This window comes from Primulina tabacum, chromosome 1 (genome assembly GCF_025594145.1).
Source record: "Primulina tabacum isolate GXHZ01 chromosome 1, ASM2559414v2, whole genome shotgun sequence".
Classification (NCBI taxonomy): domain Eukaryota; kingdom Viridiplantae; phylum Streptophyta; class Magnoliopsida; order Lamiales; family Gesneriaceae; genus Primulina; species Primulina tabacum.
The window spans coordinates 11571876-11588697 of record NC_134550.1 but is presented as its reverse complement, the minus strand read 5'-3'; the positions used below and the strand labels follow the sequence as shown (position 1 = coordinate 11588697).

Sequence of the window (16822 nt, the reverse complement as noted above, 5' to 3'; positions counted from 1 at the left end):
AAAATTGGAACCATGGGTCTACGGGTGTGTTTCATGGTTCACAAGGATAGTTTAGGTAATAAAAAGGTTATGTTTAAAGTTTGGGAAGAAAATATTAAGTTTTGAATTTATTCGGGACTTAAACGTCTCACGAATCGTTAATTAAAGAATTAATTAAAAAGCCTAGATTTAAGCTTAATAAAATTATGGAAAATTAGAATTAAGCTTAAATAATTATTTGGAATAAACCCATGTCATTAAAAGTAAGAAAAAGATAAAATCGAGAATTTTTACGTCTAGGGGCAAAACGGTCATTTTACACTTGAGAAAGTACGTAAAAGATTGGCAGCATCTCGAAGGATCATAACACATGTTAAATGATATTTTAGGATTTAAAATGATGATTTTTATGATAATATGATATCTTATGATTTATGGTAAAGGTGTGCAATTTTTACTATTGTAAAATGCTATTTTTGGTAAGCTATGCTATTTTATTATTTTAAAAGAAAAAGAAAATATTTTGACGGATATGAATTAACTGTGACAAATGATATGTGATATGTTGGGGATCCGTTTAAGAAAGAACGGTAAACTTACAATTTTGTGGAGATGTCGTGAGGGCCAAGGATCCAGAGGGAGCCCATATTCGGGCCAAGGCCCCAGAAGGATCCCGTCTATGGAAAAAGGCCCCAGAGGGACCCCGACGATCGTATTTTCATGGTGGAGCCTAGTGCCCACCCCCTTGGTCCATGTGGAGCTGAAGACTAATCAGTCTACCGGAAGATAAAAGCTAGTAACTTTCAAGGATCAAACTTCACCCAAAATGATAATTGATTGAAAGGTTTACGATTAAAATGATTTTATGATAAATGAATTACTTATGCTCTAAAGCTAATTTAAATGTTTTATTTATGCTCAAAAGCTATTTTAAATGATTTAACGATTTATGATTTAATTATGCTCAAAATGATTTTAAAGGGTTTATTTATGTTCAAAAGCTATTTTAAAAAAAAATTATGATTTTAATGCATGTGATTGTATATGTATTATTTTCTACTCATGTTTAGAACGTGCTGAGTCATTAGACTCACTAGGTTTGTATGATGCAGGATTTGATGATTTTATGAGAGGCGCTGACGATTAAGTGGATCAAGTGCAGCAGTACACACCCAAGGGCCATTTATGTTCCGCACTAGCTAGATAGATAAATAATTTAAAGATTTATGTTAATGATTTTATTATAGATATTTTTATGCTTTATTTTATTGTTAGTTGATCTTTTTAAAGGTCGATGTAGGATTGTTGGTAGTTGACGATTTAGAGATTTATTTTATGCACTTGAGATTTCTTATGTTAAATTATTATGATTGTTAGATATGCAAAGTTATTTTATTTAGATTTTCGAGTTTATTATCTAAAAAAAAAGTAGTGGTCGTTTCATTTGGTATCAGAGCCGAGGTTTTCCCCAAAGGGTTGTGTACTGTCGCTCCGAGAAGCTCAAGAATTCACGCATCAAATATGTGAGTTTTTACTGCTTTATATTTTATATGCTAAAATTTCTTTAAATTCTTATATGATGCATGATATAAATGTTAGTTGCATGCTGCATGAAAAATGATTAAATGCATGTTGGTTACGTGGTTGGACGACGTGTATAGAAATGCCTCCTAGAAGGATTTTACGTAGGACTGATGAGGTTAGACAGTAGGAAGAGATTCTACAGCCTCCACCTAATCAAGATGCTAGTGCCCGTGTACCAGCCAGTATGGCACGTTTACTAGAGCAACACGTAGGAAATGGTGCAAGGGTTAGACCAGAGGCTGCTTATGAGCGTTTTAGGAAGATGAACCCCGAGGATTTTCATGGCACTACTGATCCATTCGTTGCTGAGGGATGGATTAGATCTTTAGAGGTCATCTTTTGTTACATGGAGATGGAGGACAGCTAATCGAGTTCGTTGTACCATCTATCTGCTGAAGGGCGACGCTTACTTATGGTGGGAGGGAGCGAAGCGAGGGGTTAATCCAGATACATTGACTTGGGAGGAGTTCAAGAGGGTGTTCTATGACAAGTACTTCACATTTGATGTTCGTTCTAGGCTTAAGAGAGAGTTCATGAGTCTCCGTCAGGGGGATTGGTATGTTGTTGAATTTGTACAGAAGTTTGATAGGGGCTGTCACTTTGTGCCCTTGATTACGAATGATGCTGCTGAAAAATTACGACACTTTCTAGATGGTTTGAGGTCGACTATTCGTCGTGATGTGATGCTCAGCGATCCTACTGATTATACTACTGTCGTTGCCAAAGCTTTTAGAGCCGAGCAGTCACTGGAGGACATTGAGTGGGAGCTACAGCGAAAGAGGAACCGTGCTCAGCAAGCTAGTCAGAGTAACAAGAAGCCTTATGTGGGATCACCTAAGCAACCAGAACCGCCTAAACCACAAGGGCAACCACCTAGGGGGAACATTCTGAATGATGATGAGAGACCACTGTGCAAGGAGTGCAATCGTCCACATTTCGGCAAGTGCATGTGGGGAACCTACAAGTGCTTCAAATACGGAGATTTGGGACACAAGGCTAAGGTTTGCCCAAAGTTCCAGCAACCCACTGCTGGAAGGGTCTATGTGATGCAAGCTGAGGAGGCTGAGGCAGAGCCGGCACGACTCTGATTTCTAGGTAACCTAGCTGTTTAACATTGTTTCGATGCTTTTATTGCATGAAATGTTAAATTGGGTTAAGGGATTTGATTGGGATAATGAAGAAGTTAGAGAAGAAAAGGTTGCATGCTCTACCTGAACTGGATTTAGGAGTCAACATTGGGAAATTTTGGGTTAGAAATGCAATTTTCAAGATTTGGATGACCGAATTGAAAGAGTAAGATTTAAGTTAGAGGTTAAGTTTGAGGTGGATGAAGGAATCTAAGCTTTACAATCATCAAGAAAAGGAAAATTTCGAGGATGAAATTCTATTTAAAGGGGGGGAGATTTGTAACATGCGAAAAACCAACCTACGTAAACCACATGCATGCAAATTATTTTAATTGTTTAATTGTTTTATTTAATTGATTTTAAATGCTAGCATGCTACCTATTAAATGATTAAAGGTATGATTACATGATTAAATGATTATATGACATGATTACATAAAATTGAAAGATTTCACCCGAATATTCGACTATAGGCAGGGGAAAGAAGACAGGGGACGAACAAAACTACAATATGTAATTTTCATTAAATATGTGTAAGGCTTCCTAATATGATTAAAATGATTTAATTTTTCTAAAAATGTTGGAGTTCGAATTATTTTACGAGTCGAGCTCGATTTTTCCCGAGCAGCTGGTTTTGGGCAAACAAGGAATTTTAAAAGATCGAAAATATTATTTTTGGGAAACTAATTTTATAAACTTTTATGTTTTAATTAAATAAGTGTTATTGGGTCCAATTTAATTATTTAAAGTAGGCTCAATTTCCCTTAAGCTTGCAAGCCCAAAACTCAAGCCCATTGGCATGCTGATTAAATTGTAAATAAGGACTCCTAGGCTTTCTAAACTCATAATTCATCTTCAATCAGCCAAAAATTCACTCCCACACACATCCAATTTTCGAAATTAAGGGAAGGAAGAAAGGCTAGGATTCTTCGTCGTCAGGTCGTCCATCTTCGCACCCTCGCTAACGATTGAGTATTCGAACGTTATAAACGCAAAGACACGTTTTCTAAACTCTTTTAAACATCATAAAAATCATAATACGCATGATTTAATTGTTTACGCATGAAAAAATAGGTGTTTGAATATTTTTACGGAAGAACGTTTATTTTCATAAATATGATGTTTTTACACAAATATGAAACACGTTATGATTTCCAACGAGTACACTGTCAATAGATAATGATATATGGTTAAAATATGATAAAATTAAAAGGGAAACAAGCTGGAAAACCGAGGGAAAAACCAGGAAGAGACCGAGGGTTTTGTGTTGAGTTGCACTTTGGGTCTAGTGTTCGAATACTATGCATGGGTGCAAGTGGGCTCGGCCAGGGTTGGCTGGGGCTCGAGGGGTCATGGGTGAGGGCCTGATAGAGTCCTAGCAAGGCTAGGACTCGTGGGTATCAGCTGGCAAAGAGTCCACATGGTGTAGGACTCTTCCCATGCGTGAGTTTTGTTAAGCCGAGGAGCTGGTGCAGCGAGGGTTTAAGGGCTGAGCTAGGTCATCTAGGAGGTGGTCCAGGGTCGGTTAGGGTCAGGTGGGCTCGGTGGTGGCTCGACTGGAAGTGTCCTAGTGCATCTAGCTAACCCACGTGTGTACTTAGGCTGAGGGGTAAAGGCATTTCCTGGGCTTAAGGGCTTGTTCCATGGGCTGGGCTTGGTAAGTAGGGTTCCTAGGTGGGTTGGTTTGGGTTTGACTCGAGGTGGCTCGACCATGGCTCGAGTAAATTGGGAGATGGCTTGGGTTGTTCAAGTAAGGGTCATATTTCGAATTAATTGAATAAACAATTGGAACCATGGGTCTACGGGTGTGGTTCATGGCTCACAAGGGTAGTTTAGGTAATAAAAATGTTATGTTTAAAGTTTGGGAAGAAAATATTAAATTTTGAATTTATTCGGGAATTAAACGTCTCACGAATCGTTAATTAAAGAATTAATTAGAAAACCTAGATTTAAGCTTAATAAAATTATGAAAAATTATAATTAAGCTTAAATCATTATTTGGAATAAACCCATGTTATTAAAAGTAAGAAAAAGATAAAATCGATAATTTTTACGTCTAGGGACGAAACAGTCATTTTACACTTGGAAAATACGTAAAAGCTTGGCAGCGTCCCAATGGATCATAACGCATGTTAAATGATATTTTAGGATTTAAAATGATGATTTTTATGATAATATGATATCTTATGATTTATGGTAAAGCTGTGCAATTTTTACTGTTGTAAAATGCTATTTTTGGAAAGCTATGCTATTTTATGATTTTAAAAGAAAAGGAAAATATTTTGAGGGATGTGAATTGACTATGACAAATGATATCTGGGGGATTAGTTTAAGAAAGAACGGTGAACTTACAATTTTGTGGAGATGTCGTGACGGCCAAGGCCCCAGAGGGAGCCCATATTCGGGACTAGTCCTCAGAGGGATCCCGTTTACAGGCCAATGCCCCAGAGGGGTCCCGTCTATGGGAAAAGGTCTCAGAGGGATCCCGATGATCGTGTTTTCCTGGTGGAGCCTAGTGCCCACCCCCTTGGGCCATGTGGAGCTGAAGACTAATCAGTCTACCGGAGGATAAAAGCTAGTCACTTTCAAGGATCAAACTTCACCCAAAATGATAAATGATGGAAAGGTTTGTGATTAAAATGATTTTATGATATATGATTTACTTATGCTCTAAAGCTATTTTAAAATGATTTATTTATGTTCAAAAGCTATTTTAAATGATTTTATGATTTAATTATGCTCAAAATGATTTTAAAGGGTTTATTTATGTTCAAAAGCTATTTTAAATAAAAGAATGATTTTAATGCATGTGATTGTATATGTATTATTTGCTACTCATGTTTAGAACGTCCTGAGTCATTAAACTCAATAGGTTTGTATGATGCAGTATTTGATGATTTTATGGGAGGCGCTGACGATTGAGTAGATCTAGTGCATCAGTCCTGGATGCTTCGTTTATTTCCTGTTCAAGGGAGGATGCCAGTTCCATGGCTCTGAACGCATAATCTAACACTGTCGTTACTCTACAGACTCCCTTAGCAATCCCTTTCTCGGACAAGAGAGTGAATGCCTTGGCTTCCCTCGTGTTTGAAATATGTGTACCTGTAGACATGAACAAACAACTTTAGAATCCTAAAAACATTCACCTCTAGATAGCAATTAAATTTCCATTATATTTACCTATGCAGAGCTCAACAGAGATTGACAACCAGTCTTCATTATCAGGATTAGCAAGTAGATCCTCCACTTTCTTACCAATTGAAACTACCCTGATAGGGTCAGGATATAGCTGCATCAACATACGTGAGCGCTTGCATCAATATTGAAAAGTAGAAAATACAAAACATTTAATCCTTTGTCTAATAAAATAAATTAAAGAGAAATTGTTTGGAGAAGCTTACCTCCCCAAAAACAGCTCTTGGACCTTTTATACTCTTTGCATCAATCAGCCTGGTCTCCTTTGAGAATACATCCCCTTCCTGAATTTGTTAATTTACAATTGACTCAAATTTTCGCAGCTCCTCAGGCTTTACAGGTTTTCCTATTTCAAGTGTGAAATCAATTGGAATACTCGTAAAGAATATGATAAAAAACGACAACAATCTTACCATGAGAAAAATCAAATCTCAATTTTTTCAGGAAGAACGAGTACCTTTCTCGCTGTCTTCCCCATTCAAATCTCGAATATTGGACGGTTTCTTTTTTTATATTTGGTTCAAGATTCGGATCCAGACTCAGAATCTCGTGCACACACTCAACTTTGAACAGGGCTGAATCCACTCGATTTCTTCTCGATTCAATATAGAAAAGAGGTGCAGAGGCTTGGGGAAGAACTTACTGAGCTCGACGCTTCTTGTCTGGTGGTCTGGGCGGCGCTCGGTGGCAGCTGGCAGGGTGTGGGAGTTGCTCATCAATGTTCCGAACAAATCCTTGAGATACAAGAATTCCATGAATTAGTGAGGGTAATGGGAGCTTTGATGCTTTGAGGCCGCCTTCAGCATATTGAAGCACAGTCTTAAAGACTAGCTTCCCAAAGTTAAACACTGCGTTAGTCCCAATGGAATATAGAACCAAAGCTTGGTGTTGGGTCACGATGGTGGAGTTTGTAGACGGTGTCCAATAACGGATGGCCAGCTTGTGTAACACCGAATAAAAAAAGGTCAAGTTTGCAGCAGAGAGACGTAGTGGATGTGCTGGGAATTTAGTGATAAGACCCTCGGTGAGTGTGGAAGTGACATCGTGAATGTCAGGAGGGAGTCCATCTTCAAAATCAGTTAGTGTATGGTAGTGCATACTGATCGCAGCTGGATTGAACTTATAAATTTTGTCTCAAACAAATACTTTCCCATATTTAGCCGATCTTTCATCACTGACTCTTGGTGATAGATTGGCATAGAATTCCAGCATCGGTTTGCGACAAAATGGTATGACGGTTGAGACCGTTGAATAAAGCTGACAGTCCATAAGAAGTGCTATCAAATTTTCCCTTGCAAAGGCATCACCATCCACATTCTTTTCTTCCAGAAAGTCTCGATGTGCATGCAGATGCCACTGAGCAACTGATTTCTCAGTGTAGAACTTGTCACTAAAGCCCATAGTCAAATCATAACCACTGACATTGGTGTTGTCTCCAGTGTCCTCAACATCTACGACAGCATCTGCAGCAGCAAGGGAATCTTCACTATTTTCATCAGCAGTAGCAGCAGCCTCATCAAGGGCGTCATCAGAGATGTGAGAAGATGAGGAAGAGTCTGAACCCTCGGGACGGGTGTCCTCAAATCCTTGCATCATTTCAGCATCATATTCTTTCTGTGTAGGCACAGGAACAAAAAGGGACAGAAAACATGTCCTTCTTCAAAGTGGCCATGAACTGGGACAAAGAAATTTCATCCTCATTAGGCTGGGTAGTCTCTGGTGGAGGAACACTGGTGGTATTCTCATCAGATTCTTTAGCTTCATCAGACAAAGTGCTACTCGTCTTTCCCGATGTGACTTTCTTCCGATCCATGAATTCATAATTCGCATCTTCCGAGCAATCCCCCGAAGTGTTTTCTGGATCAGCAAGAGATGGTCGGCTGGGCCCCTCCCCTTGGTGACGAAATCGCTTGGATGTCGTCAAGTCAGGGTTGTAATCCGCCTGTCTTTTTGATCTTCTGACTTACGGTGGAGGTGGACATACTCTGTTGACAGTAGTAAAATCCGACAAATGTTCATTATCTATCTCATTCTCCGGCTCGCCTGGGGGATTACTTCTAGTGGCAAAGGCTTTTCAATAACAGGTATCATCTCCAGATATGGCTCAATAGTAGATGTTGTGGGAGCAAGGGTAACATCTTCCCTGTGTCTCATTTCACTTCTAATGTCGAGTGGGTCGTATCCACTTCCTGCCATTGATACAAACTGAATTGCGAGTAAGGAAGAAAAACAAGAAACTTTCAAAGAATTGGGAGAAATTGCACAGAGAGAAGTTACGAAATCTTGCGGAAAGAATTTTGCAGATAAAGTGGAGAGAAACGGTGTGGATTAAAGAGATAAGCATGTACTCTCAGTACAACGGTTAAAAAAAAATCAAGATTCACTCAATCAATTGATTTGATCCAAACGGTAAAATAAATAACGGGCAAAAGATTTTTAGCCGTAATCACTTCCCAAAATTTACCGAGATAATTACGCCTAATATCTTCTCAAAATAATTTCCAAAATTGAAACCCACATCGATTTAACACCACTGAACCATCCAAAATCACAAATATTGGATTTCTAGCAAAATCTGGATTTTCACCGAATTTTCTATGTTGACATATTCAACCCCTCATGACGCAACAATGTTCACAGTATTATGGTTATGCATGGCTTATTTATGTCTAGAAACAGAGTGTAATAGAAATAGAAACATGAAAACAAGTATGATATATGTTCACAGATGAAGTGTTTTCACAAATATTGGCAACATCTCCTGACAACATGTCCAATTGCAAAAATTTATTTTGATTTTTCTGCACACTTAGAGGCTTATCAACTTTCTGACCATAGAAGTGGTAGCTCCTACACTAGAAGAACGGTCTTCTTTAGGACTCCTCTAGGTAGCTTTTTCCAATTTCTTCTATTTTGACTTATGTATTTGTTAGAATTACTATTAATTTTTTCCTAGTCATATTTGTATTTTGGATTTTATTTTATTCTATAATAGGAAAATGTGCTAAATCCGGAATTAGATTAGTAGAATATTTTATTTGTAGAAGTAGGATTAGTAGAGATTAGTAGAATATTTTATTGAGAGATTTGGTACCGATTATTCTTGTATAAATACCAAGTCTAAGGAATAAAAAATTGATTCAGCCAAATTCACAAAATTAACATGGTATCAGAGCCATAATCGATCCGATACTTTAACCCTACGATCTCCCTTTCTTTTTTTCCGATTGCTCTTCTATTACGAGCAACCCGGAATTCCTTTTTGGATGCTTTATGGCTGATTCATCTTCCCCGAGCACTCCAATTGATGGCGAATCTACCACAAAACCCATTGATGGAGGCCACTCTTCCACCAATCTTAACCAGAATGAAATTTCCACCAATTTTTTTATCACTACCCATAAGCTTAATGGTACCAACTTTCAGCAGTGGTCCCAATCGGTAACCTTGTTCATCAAAGGTCGAGGAAAAATTGGCCACCTCAATGGTACCACGAGTGAACCTGCCAAAACCGACCCATCCTACAATGCCTGGGAGATTGAGAACTCCATGGTTATGTCGTGGTTGATCAACTCCATGGAGCCCTCTATTGGTCGCTCCTATTTGTTTCTACCTTCAACACGAGCTTGGTGGGACGCTGTCAATGATACGTATTCAGATGTTGGGAACTCGGCTCAACTCTATGAGGTGACTACTAAAATGCGGGATGCTAAGCAAGGATCCAAATCTGTCACCCAATATTTCAACGATCTCATGGCCTTGTGGATGGAATGCGATCTGTACTATGACTTTGAATGGAAGTGCTCTGCGGATCATGCTCGGTTCCTCAAATTGATCGAGAAAGACCGTGTCTTCCAATTCCTTGCTGGCCTTAATAAGGATCTCGATGAGGTTCGTGGTCGAATTCTTGGCCGGGATCCTATCCCGACTCCGCGGGAGGTTTTCTCCGAGGTTCGTCGTGAAGAAAGCCGCCGTACGGTCATGCTAGGCCCCGACGTCGCTTCTTTCGAGCCTTCTGCCATGGCTACCCAGGCCCCTGCCCCAGCCAAAGTTCGAACCAATGACCCCCGGAAATCGGGCAAATTTGACTATTTTGAGTGTGATACTGTCATAAAGCGTGGCACACTCGTGAGAAGTGTTGGGCCCTACATGGCAAGCCCCCAAAGTTACCATCGAGCTCGAAGACTACAGAAAAAGGTGTCGGGCTACTACAACCTCTCCAAGGTCTTCTGCCTCTGCCACTACGATTTTTTCCGCTGAACAAATTCATCAATTGCTGAGTCTCCTCAAGCCTACTCCTACTTCCTCATCGACTTCCCATGTTCGTCAAGGTAACATCCCTCGAACTTTAGCTTCGATCTTACACCATCGGCCATGGTTTATAGACTTCGGTGCCACCGATCACATGACGGGATGTTCCGAGTTGTTTTCTTCTTATACTCACTGTTCGGGTCGTGTTAAAGTCAAAGTTGCGGATGGCTCATTTTCTTCCATTGCTGGCAAAGGCTCCATTACTATCTCACCCACCTTAACCCTTACCTCTGTTTTACATGTCCCTAATTTACATTGCAATTTACTATCCGTCAGTAAATTAACCACTGATCTAGATTGCTCCTTACATTTTTCCCCTGATGTCTGTGTTTTTCAGGACCGTCGTTCGGAGAGGATGATTGGCAATACTAGACGAGTGGATGACCTCTACATCTTTCACCACGAAGATGGCGCTGAAGATCGGCCTTTACACCTAGGCTTTTTTTCTTTTTCTAATGTTTGTCTAATTAAGCTTTTACATTTCCAATTAGGTCAATCGAGTTTCCATTATTTAAAACATTTGTACCCTTTTTTGTTTACAAATAAAAATCCGTCTTCTTTTCAATGTGATATCTGTCAATTAGCAAAGCACCATCGTGTTCACTATCCACCACATCCATATACACCTTCTGCTCCATTTTCCCTTATACACAGTGATTTATGGGGTCCATCTCCGGGTCCCGACTTATACCAATAAAAGATGGTTTTTAACATTAATTGATGATCATACTCGATTTTGCTGGGTATTTATTCTTAAAGATAAATCTGAGGTAGCCCTCACATTTAAAAATTTTCACTCCTTTGTAAAAACTCAATTTCATACCGATATTCAAGTCCTACGGACTGATAACGGTCGTGAATACTTTAATTCCATCCTGGGGGAATACCTTATCTCTCACGAAATTCTTCACCACAGCTCTTGTACCGATACCCCCCAACAAAATGGTGTCGCAGAGAGGAAAAAATCGCCATTTACTTGAGATTGCCCGCTCCCTCATGTTCCAATCTAAAGTTCCTACTCGGTTTTGGAACGATGCCGTGTTAACCGCTGCCTATTTGATTAATCGGCTACCATCCAAAGTTCTTCGCTTTAAAACTCCTTTTACATTGTTTCACTCCTACTTCCCGCAGAACCGTTTGTTTACCTCCGTCGACCCTAAAGTTTTCGGTTGTACTGCCTTTGTCCATAATACATCCCCCACTCGCTCCAAGTTCGATCCAAGAGCAATAAAATGCATATTTTTGGGTTATGCTCCTACACAAAAGGGTTATCAATGTTATAATCCCATCACTAACAAATCTTTTGTTAGCATGGATGTTTTGTTCTTTGAAAACATTCCTTACTACGACTCGGTTACATCTCAGGGGGAGTGTGACCTTCCCGACCCTATTCCCATACCATTACCCACTCCCTTCGTAACTCAACCTTCTTCGGTGTCGACCCTGCCCTATGGGGACCCGGGCTCTAACTCAGTTCTTTATGGGATTAGTCGAATCGTTGTTAGAAAACGTGGGTCAAATTTTCGCGTTTAACTTTAAATCAAATGTATATAAACCAAGCATAAGAACTCTCTTTATTTAATTACAACAAACGTAATTACGTGGTTTGTTACATTCATTCCAAACTAAAGTTTCATACCATACAATTTCCAAATCATAAGTAGTACAAGTCTAGTACAATAACTACTAGCAGTCCTTTGTGCCCGAAGTCACAACTCTATCTCGATCGCATCTCGGTCGTGACCCTGATCCTGCCCCACCTGTTGTTATGCACACATACAAACATAACAACAGCCGGAAACTCCGGTGAGAACAAATCACAGTATAAGACATGTAAACATGCATATTATGCAAGGGAATATAAATCATGATACATGACTATACAAATACAACATGAACATACTATCATGAGGGGAATCAATACAACATGTTCCATAATCTATGAACATAACAATATAAGCATGTAATCTCATTCAATTCATGTCTTGACTTGACTCAATTCTAACTCTAGGGATCCCGGTGTGAATAAGACGTCACTGTCTGTCACCTACCCTCCCAATCGGGGTAACGGTACGTCTTATTCCTAGACTTCGGTCATGTCTGTATCGAGTGTCTACACACGGAGTCGAACTGCTCCAATGCGACGATACTACCGAACATCTAGTTTGACAAATCTGTCAACGACTCCTATCTCAAGGCTTGAATATACTTCCATAAACAAGGAATAAACATTCAAAATAATAACATAATCTAGTATGTGATTTTGTTGGGAAACTCAAATTGAATCTCATTTGAGTTGTGTCTTCCCCAAACAAAACATGAATTATACATTTCGTTGATAAACCTTTATCGATGTCGTGGTTTCGATGTCGAAGTGAGGCACGATGAATCTGAAATGGCAATGTTCAATAGATACAAGATTAACACTCAACTCAACCACTACATGTACGAATCAATAATCAATCTCGATACAATTCGACGGCATAACGGCATAAACTTGCGATACCGACTTTTCAAATCTCACCATATAGCAACATATCATAATCCTCAACTCATCATCATCATAATCTGCCCATTAGCATCTCAAAATTTGCAGGAATTTATACACATATATGCTGGAAATCATAACAATGGCATACGACATCATTTCTTCGATCCGGTTTCGAATCTATAATCACTAAAATTATATGAACACATAATCTTTATCATATCAAGCTTTCCTCAACACCAATATTTCAAATCATGCAGGAAATTAATAAACTTACATCCCCTTGAAGCTAGTAGCACAAGGATTACGAATCTAAGCTCGGATTAAAAATCGGTTGATTGAATCTTGCAAAACCAACAATTCAAGCTAGGAAGAAAACTTGAGGATTTCTGAATTTCCTTGGAGTCTTTCGGTCCTTAGCTGGTGCAAAGGAATGAAATGAAGCCAACACTATATATATCTTGCATGGCCTAGGACAAATGGCTTATTCTTTGGAGTACACGTCTCGCGCATATGCGCGACATCTCGCACATATGCGCGAGACCTACGGGTCTCGGCAATAAAATTCCCAACTCCTCGCGCATATGCGCGCGTTATCTCGCGCATGTGCTCCCAAGTCTCTGGAGGTTTCGCGCATATGCGCGCCTCGTCTCGCGCATGTGCGTCAATGTTTCTGGACATGTCGCGCATATGCGTGCATTTCTTCGCGCATGTGCGCCATAGCTTCGGCCCTTCTCATTTATTCTGAATATTTTCTCATCTTCTCCTATGTCTTTCCTACTCCCATCTCACTTAGTACTTCTCATGAGATGTCATGCATAGTCATATCTTCGAATCTCACGTCAATGAAGACCAACAAATCTAGTACTTCTCATTACCTATCATGCATACTCATATCTTCCGAGTCTCACATCAATGAAGACTAATAATCCCAAGCCTTACATGCCCTCTGACCAGGCCTCGGTTCTTCAGGTCTATTCTCGGCGCCGCCTTCCTGCCATTACTTCAGGTCATGCCACTCCTCTACCACTGCCTGATTCCAATTCGACTGACGATCCAGGTAATACATCTTCTCCCTTACATACCCCGTTCTTTACTGATTTGGATGTTCCGATTGCTCTTCGAAAACCGACGCGGGCTTGTACCAGGACACTTTTATATCCCATGAATAATTTTATTTCCTTTGCTAACCTTTCCACTTCCTATCGAGTCTTTGCCTGTATTATACAAACTACCCGTGTCCCTACCTCTATCGATGAGGCCATGGAGGATCCGAAATGGAAGGAGGCTGTTCTGTTGGAGATGTATGCCTTGACTACTAATAATACGTGGGAGGTGGGCGTGTTACCCGCGGGGAAGCGTGCGGTTGGCTGCCGCTGGATATTTACAATCAAGTATAATTCCGACGGTTCAATAGAGCGCTTCAAGGCTCGGTTAGTTGCCAAAGGTTATACACAAACTTATGGGGTGGATTACGAGGAGACCTTTGCCCCGGTGGCTAAGCTTAATACTGTCCGTGTTCTACTCTCACTTGCCGTTAACCTTGATTGGCCTCTTTATCAGTTTGATGTCAAGAATGCTTTCCTAAATGGTGAGCTTGAAGAAGAAGTTTACATTCAGCTCCCTCCAGTCTTCCTTGCAGACTCTCCTCCGGGTCATGTTTGTCGCTTTCATAAGGCTATTTATGGCCTTAAGCAGTCTCCCTGGGCTTGGTTCGGGAAGTTTACATCAGTCATCACTACCCACGGTTATTCTCATGCTCAATCGAACCACACCCTGTTTTTTAAGCACTCTTCTCAGGGTCTTGTTTCGATTTTGATTGTGTATGTCGATGATATTGTTCTTACCGACAGTGATCTTCCGGAGTTAGCAAGGCTTAAAGGAATTCTCAGTTCTACCTTTGTTATGAAGGACTTGGGAACGCTACGTTATTTTTTGGGGATGGAGGTCGCGCGCTCATCTGAAGGGATTGCTCTGTCCCAAACCAATTATGTTCTCGACTTACTTCGCGACACAGGTCTCCTACATTGCAAACCTGTTACTGTTCCAATGGATCCTAATGAGAAATTGTGCGATGTTCCTAACGCTGTTCCCGTTGACAAGTCTCGGTACCAACATTTGGTCGGCCGCCTCATTTACCTTGCACATACTCGCCCCGATATTGCTCACGCTGTGAATGTAGTCACTCAATTCATGCATGACCCTTATGAACACCATCTTCAGGCTGTTTTTTGCATTCTTCATTACCTTATGGTACTCCGGGTTCGGTCTTTCTTTTTCGCAAGAATTCTTCTCGGAATGTGTCGGCCTATACTGATGCGGACTGGGCAGGTTCGGTTCATGATCGCCGCTCCACGTCGGGTTACTTCACTTTTGTTTGGGGAAATTTGGTCACCTGGAAGAGCAAGAAACAATCTGTTGTTGCCTGAAGTAGCGCGGAGGCAGAATATCGAGCTATGGCTGACGGTGTGTGTGAACTATTGTGGCTACAGATTCTACTTCGGGAGCTGCATATGTCCTTCACTACTCCTCTCCGATTATTCTGTGATAATAAGGCTGCTATCACCATTGCTCATAATTCGGTTCAACATGACCGGACTAAACATATCGAGATTGACCGTCATTTTATCAAAGAAAAGATTGACACCGGGGAAATTTGCATTCCGTACGTCCCGTCCGATGGTCAACTTGCTGACATTCTTACGAAGAATCTTCATCGACCTCAGTTTGACTCTTTTAAATCTAAGTTGCGCATGATCGACATCTATGCATCAACTTGAGGGTGAGTGTTAGAATTACTATTAATTTTTTCCTAGTCAGATTTGTATTTAGGATTTTATTTTATTCTATAATAGGAAAAGGTGTTAAATCCGGAATTAGATTAGTAGAATATTTTATTTTTAGAAATAGGATTAGTAGAATATTTTATTGAGAGATTTGGTACCGATTATTCTTGTATAAATACCAAGTCTAAGGAATAAAAAATTGATTCAGCCAAATTAACAAAATTAACAGTATTAAATTCAGAAGAGGTAGCTCTCACACTAAAGCACAGTCTTCATTGTACTCTTTTAGATACCTTTTTTCAATCTTTTCTTCTGATACAGAACATATTTATAATTCATTTTTCATTTTACTCAATCTTCTCAAGTCACCTTTCACGTGGGTCAGGGTCATGGAGTACATGATCATCCTTCAACTACTTTGTGATTTAATCAGATTGGTAATCATGTCCAAGTGTGTTAAGTTAAATAGAACAAGAAATTATAAATGCACTAGAAGATTATGCAACATTATTCCAACACATCATATCACAACATGAATGAAATGCAGAATGCCTAAATCCTAAAAATGCACATGCATGTTAGATGTTGTCCGAGATGTTGTCACATCTAAGACAACATCTGTGATGGTTCAGGCAGAACACATTCTGAGAGACTTCCTAAGGTTGGAAAAACTCTCAAAATCCAATGTTTTTGTGAATATGTTGAGCAGTTGGTTATTTGTACCAACCAATTCCATGCGGATCAAACCTTTTTTCTACTAGATCTCGAATAAAATGATGTCGGATGTCAATGTGTTTTGTTCGAGAGTGTTATGCTGTATTTTTTGAAATATCAATTGCACTCAAATTATCATAGTACACAAGTAGGGTTTCACTCTTAGGTCCATAATATTCTACCATTTGGTTCACCCATAATAGTTGAACGCAACAACTTCTAGCTGCCACATATTCAGATTCAACAGTTGAAAGTGAAACACAATTTTGTTTCCAACTATGCCGCGAGATTAAATTATTGTCAAGATAAAAACAACCTCCAGATGTACTCTTTCTATCATCTAAATCACCAGCCCAATCAGCATCAGATAAACCTACCAAATTGGAGTTAGTTTCTTGAGTGTGCCATAATCCTAAATCAATTGTTCCTGCTATGTAACGTAGACTATGCTTAACAGATTTTAAGTGAGAGATTTTAGGATTGGCTTGGTATCTAGAACACAAGTATACACTAAATAAGATGTTAGGTTGTCTGACTGTCAAATACAGGAGGCTTCCTATATGCTGCAGTATAAAGTGTTGTCAACATTTTCGGCAACATCATCTTTGCACAATTTTTCACTCGAGCCTATAGGTGTCT

General features: G+C 39.7%; 2 protein-coding genes across 4 annotated transcripts; one reads left to right on the top strand and one right to left on the bottom strand.

The window, feature by feature from the left end:
• Window positions 1–1747: 1747 nt before the first annotated feature.
• On the top strand, window positions 1748–2651 carry LOC142504907 (uncharacterized). The gene is made up of 2 exons (XM_075617749.1): window positions 1748–1894; window positions 1962–2651. Exons 1-2 carry the CDS (start codon window positions 1748–1750, stop codon window positions 2649–2651), a joined length of 837 nt encoding a protein of 278 aa, XP_075473864.1.
• A 2788-nt stretch (window positions 2652–5439) lies between these two features.
• On the bottom strand, window positions 5440–6586 carry LOC142517914 (alanine--tRNA ligase-like). Of its 3 annotated transcripts, none has more exons than XR_012813427.1 (4): window positions 6342–6586; window positions 6091–6230; window positions 5870–5978; window positions 5440–5791 (listed from the first exon to the last, which is right to left on the bottom strand). XR_012813427.1 is itself a non-coding variant. In XM_075620434.1 (4 exons), the coding sequence occupies exons 1-4, from the start codon at window positions 6360–6362 to the stop codon at window positions 5589–5591; spliced, it is 411 nt and encodes a 136-aa protein (XP_075476549.1). In that variant the 5' UTR covers window positions 6363–6586; the 3' UTR covers window positions 5440–5588. The 3 variants fall into 3 exon arrangements, 1 of the variants encoding a protein (XP_075476549.1); XR_012813428.1 differs by lacking the exon at window positions 6342–6586 and adding an exon at window positions 6298–6324; XM_075620434.1 differs by having other exon boundaries at window positions 6091–6168.
• Window positions 6587–16822: the final 10236 nt, after the last annotated feature.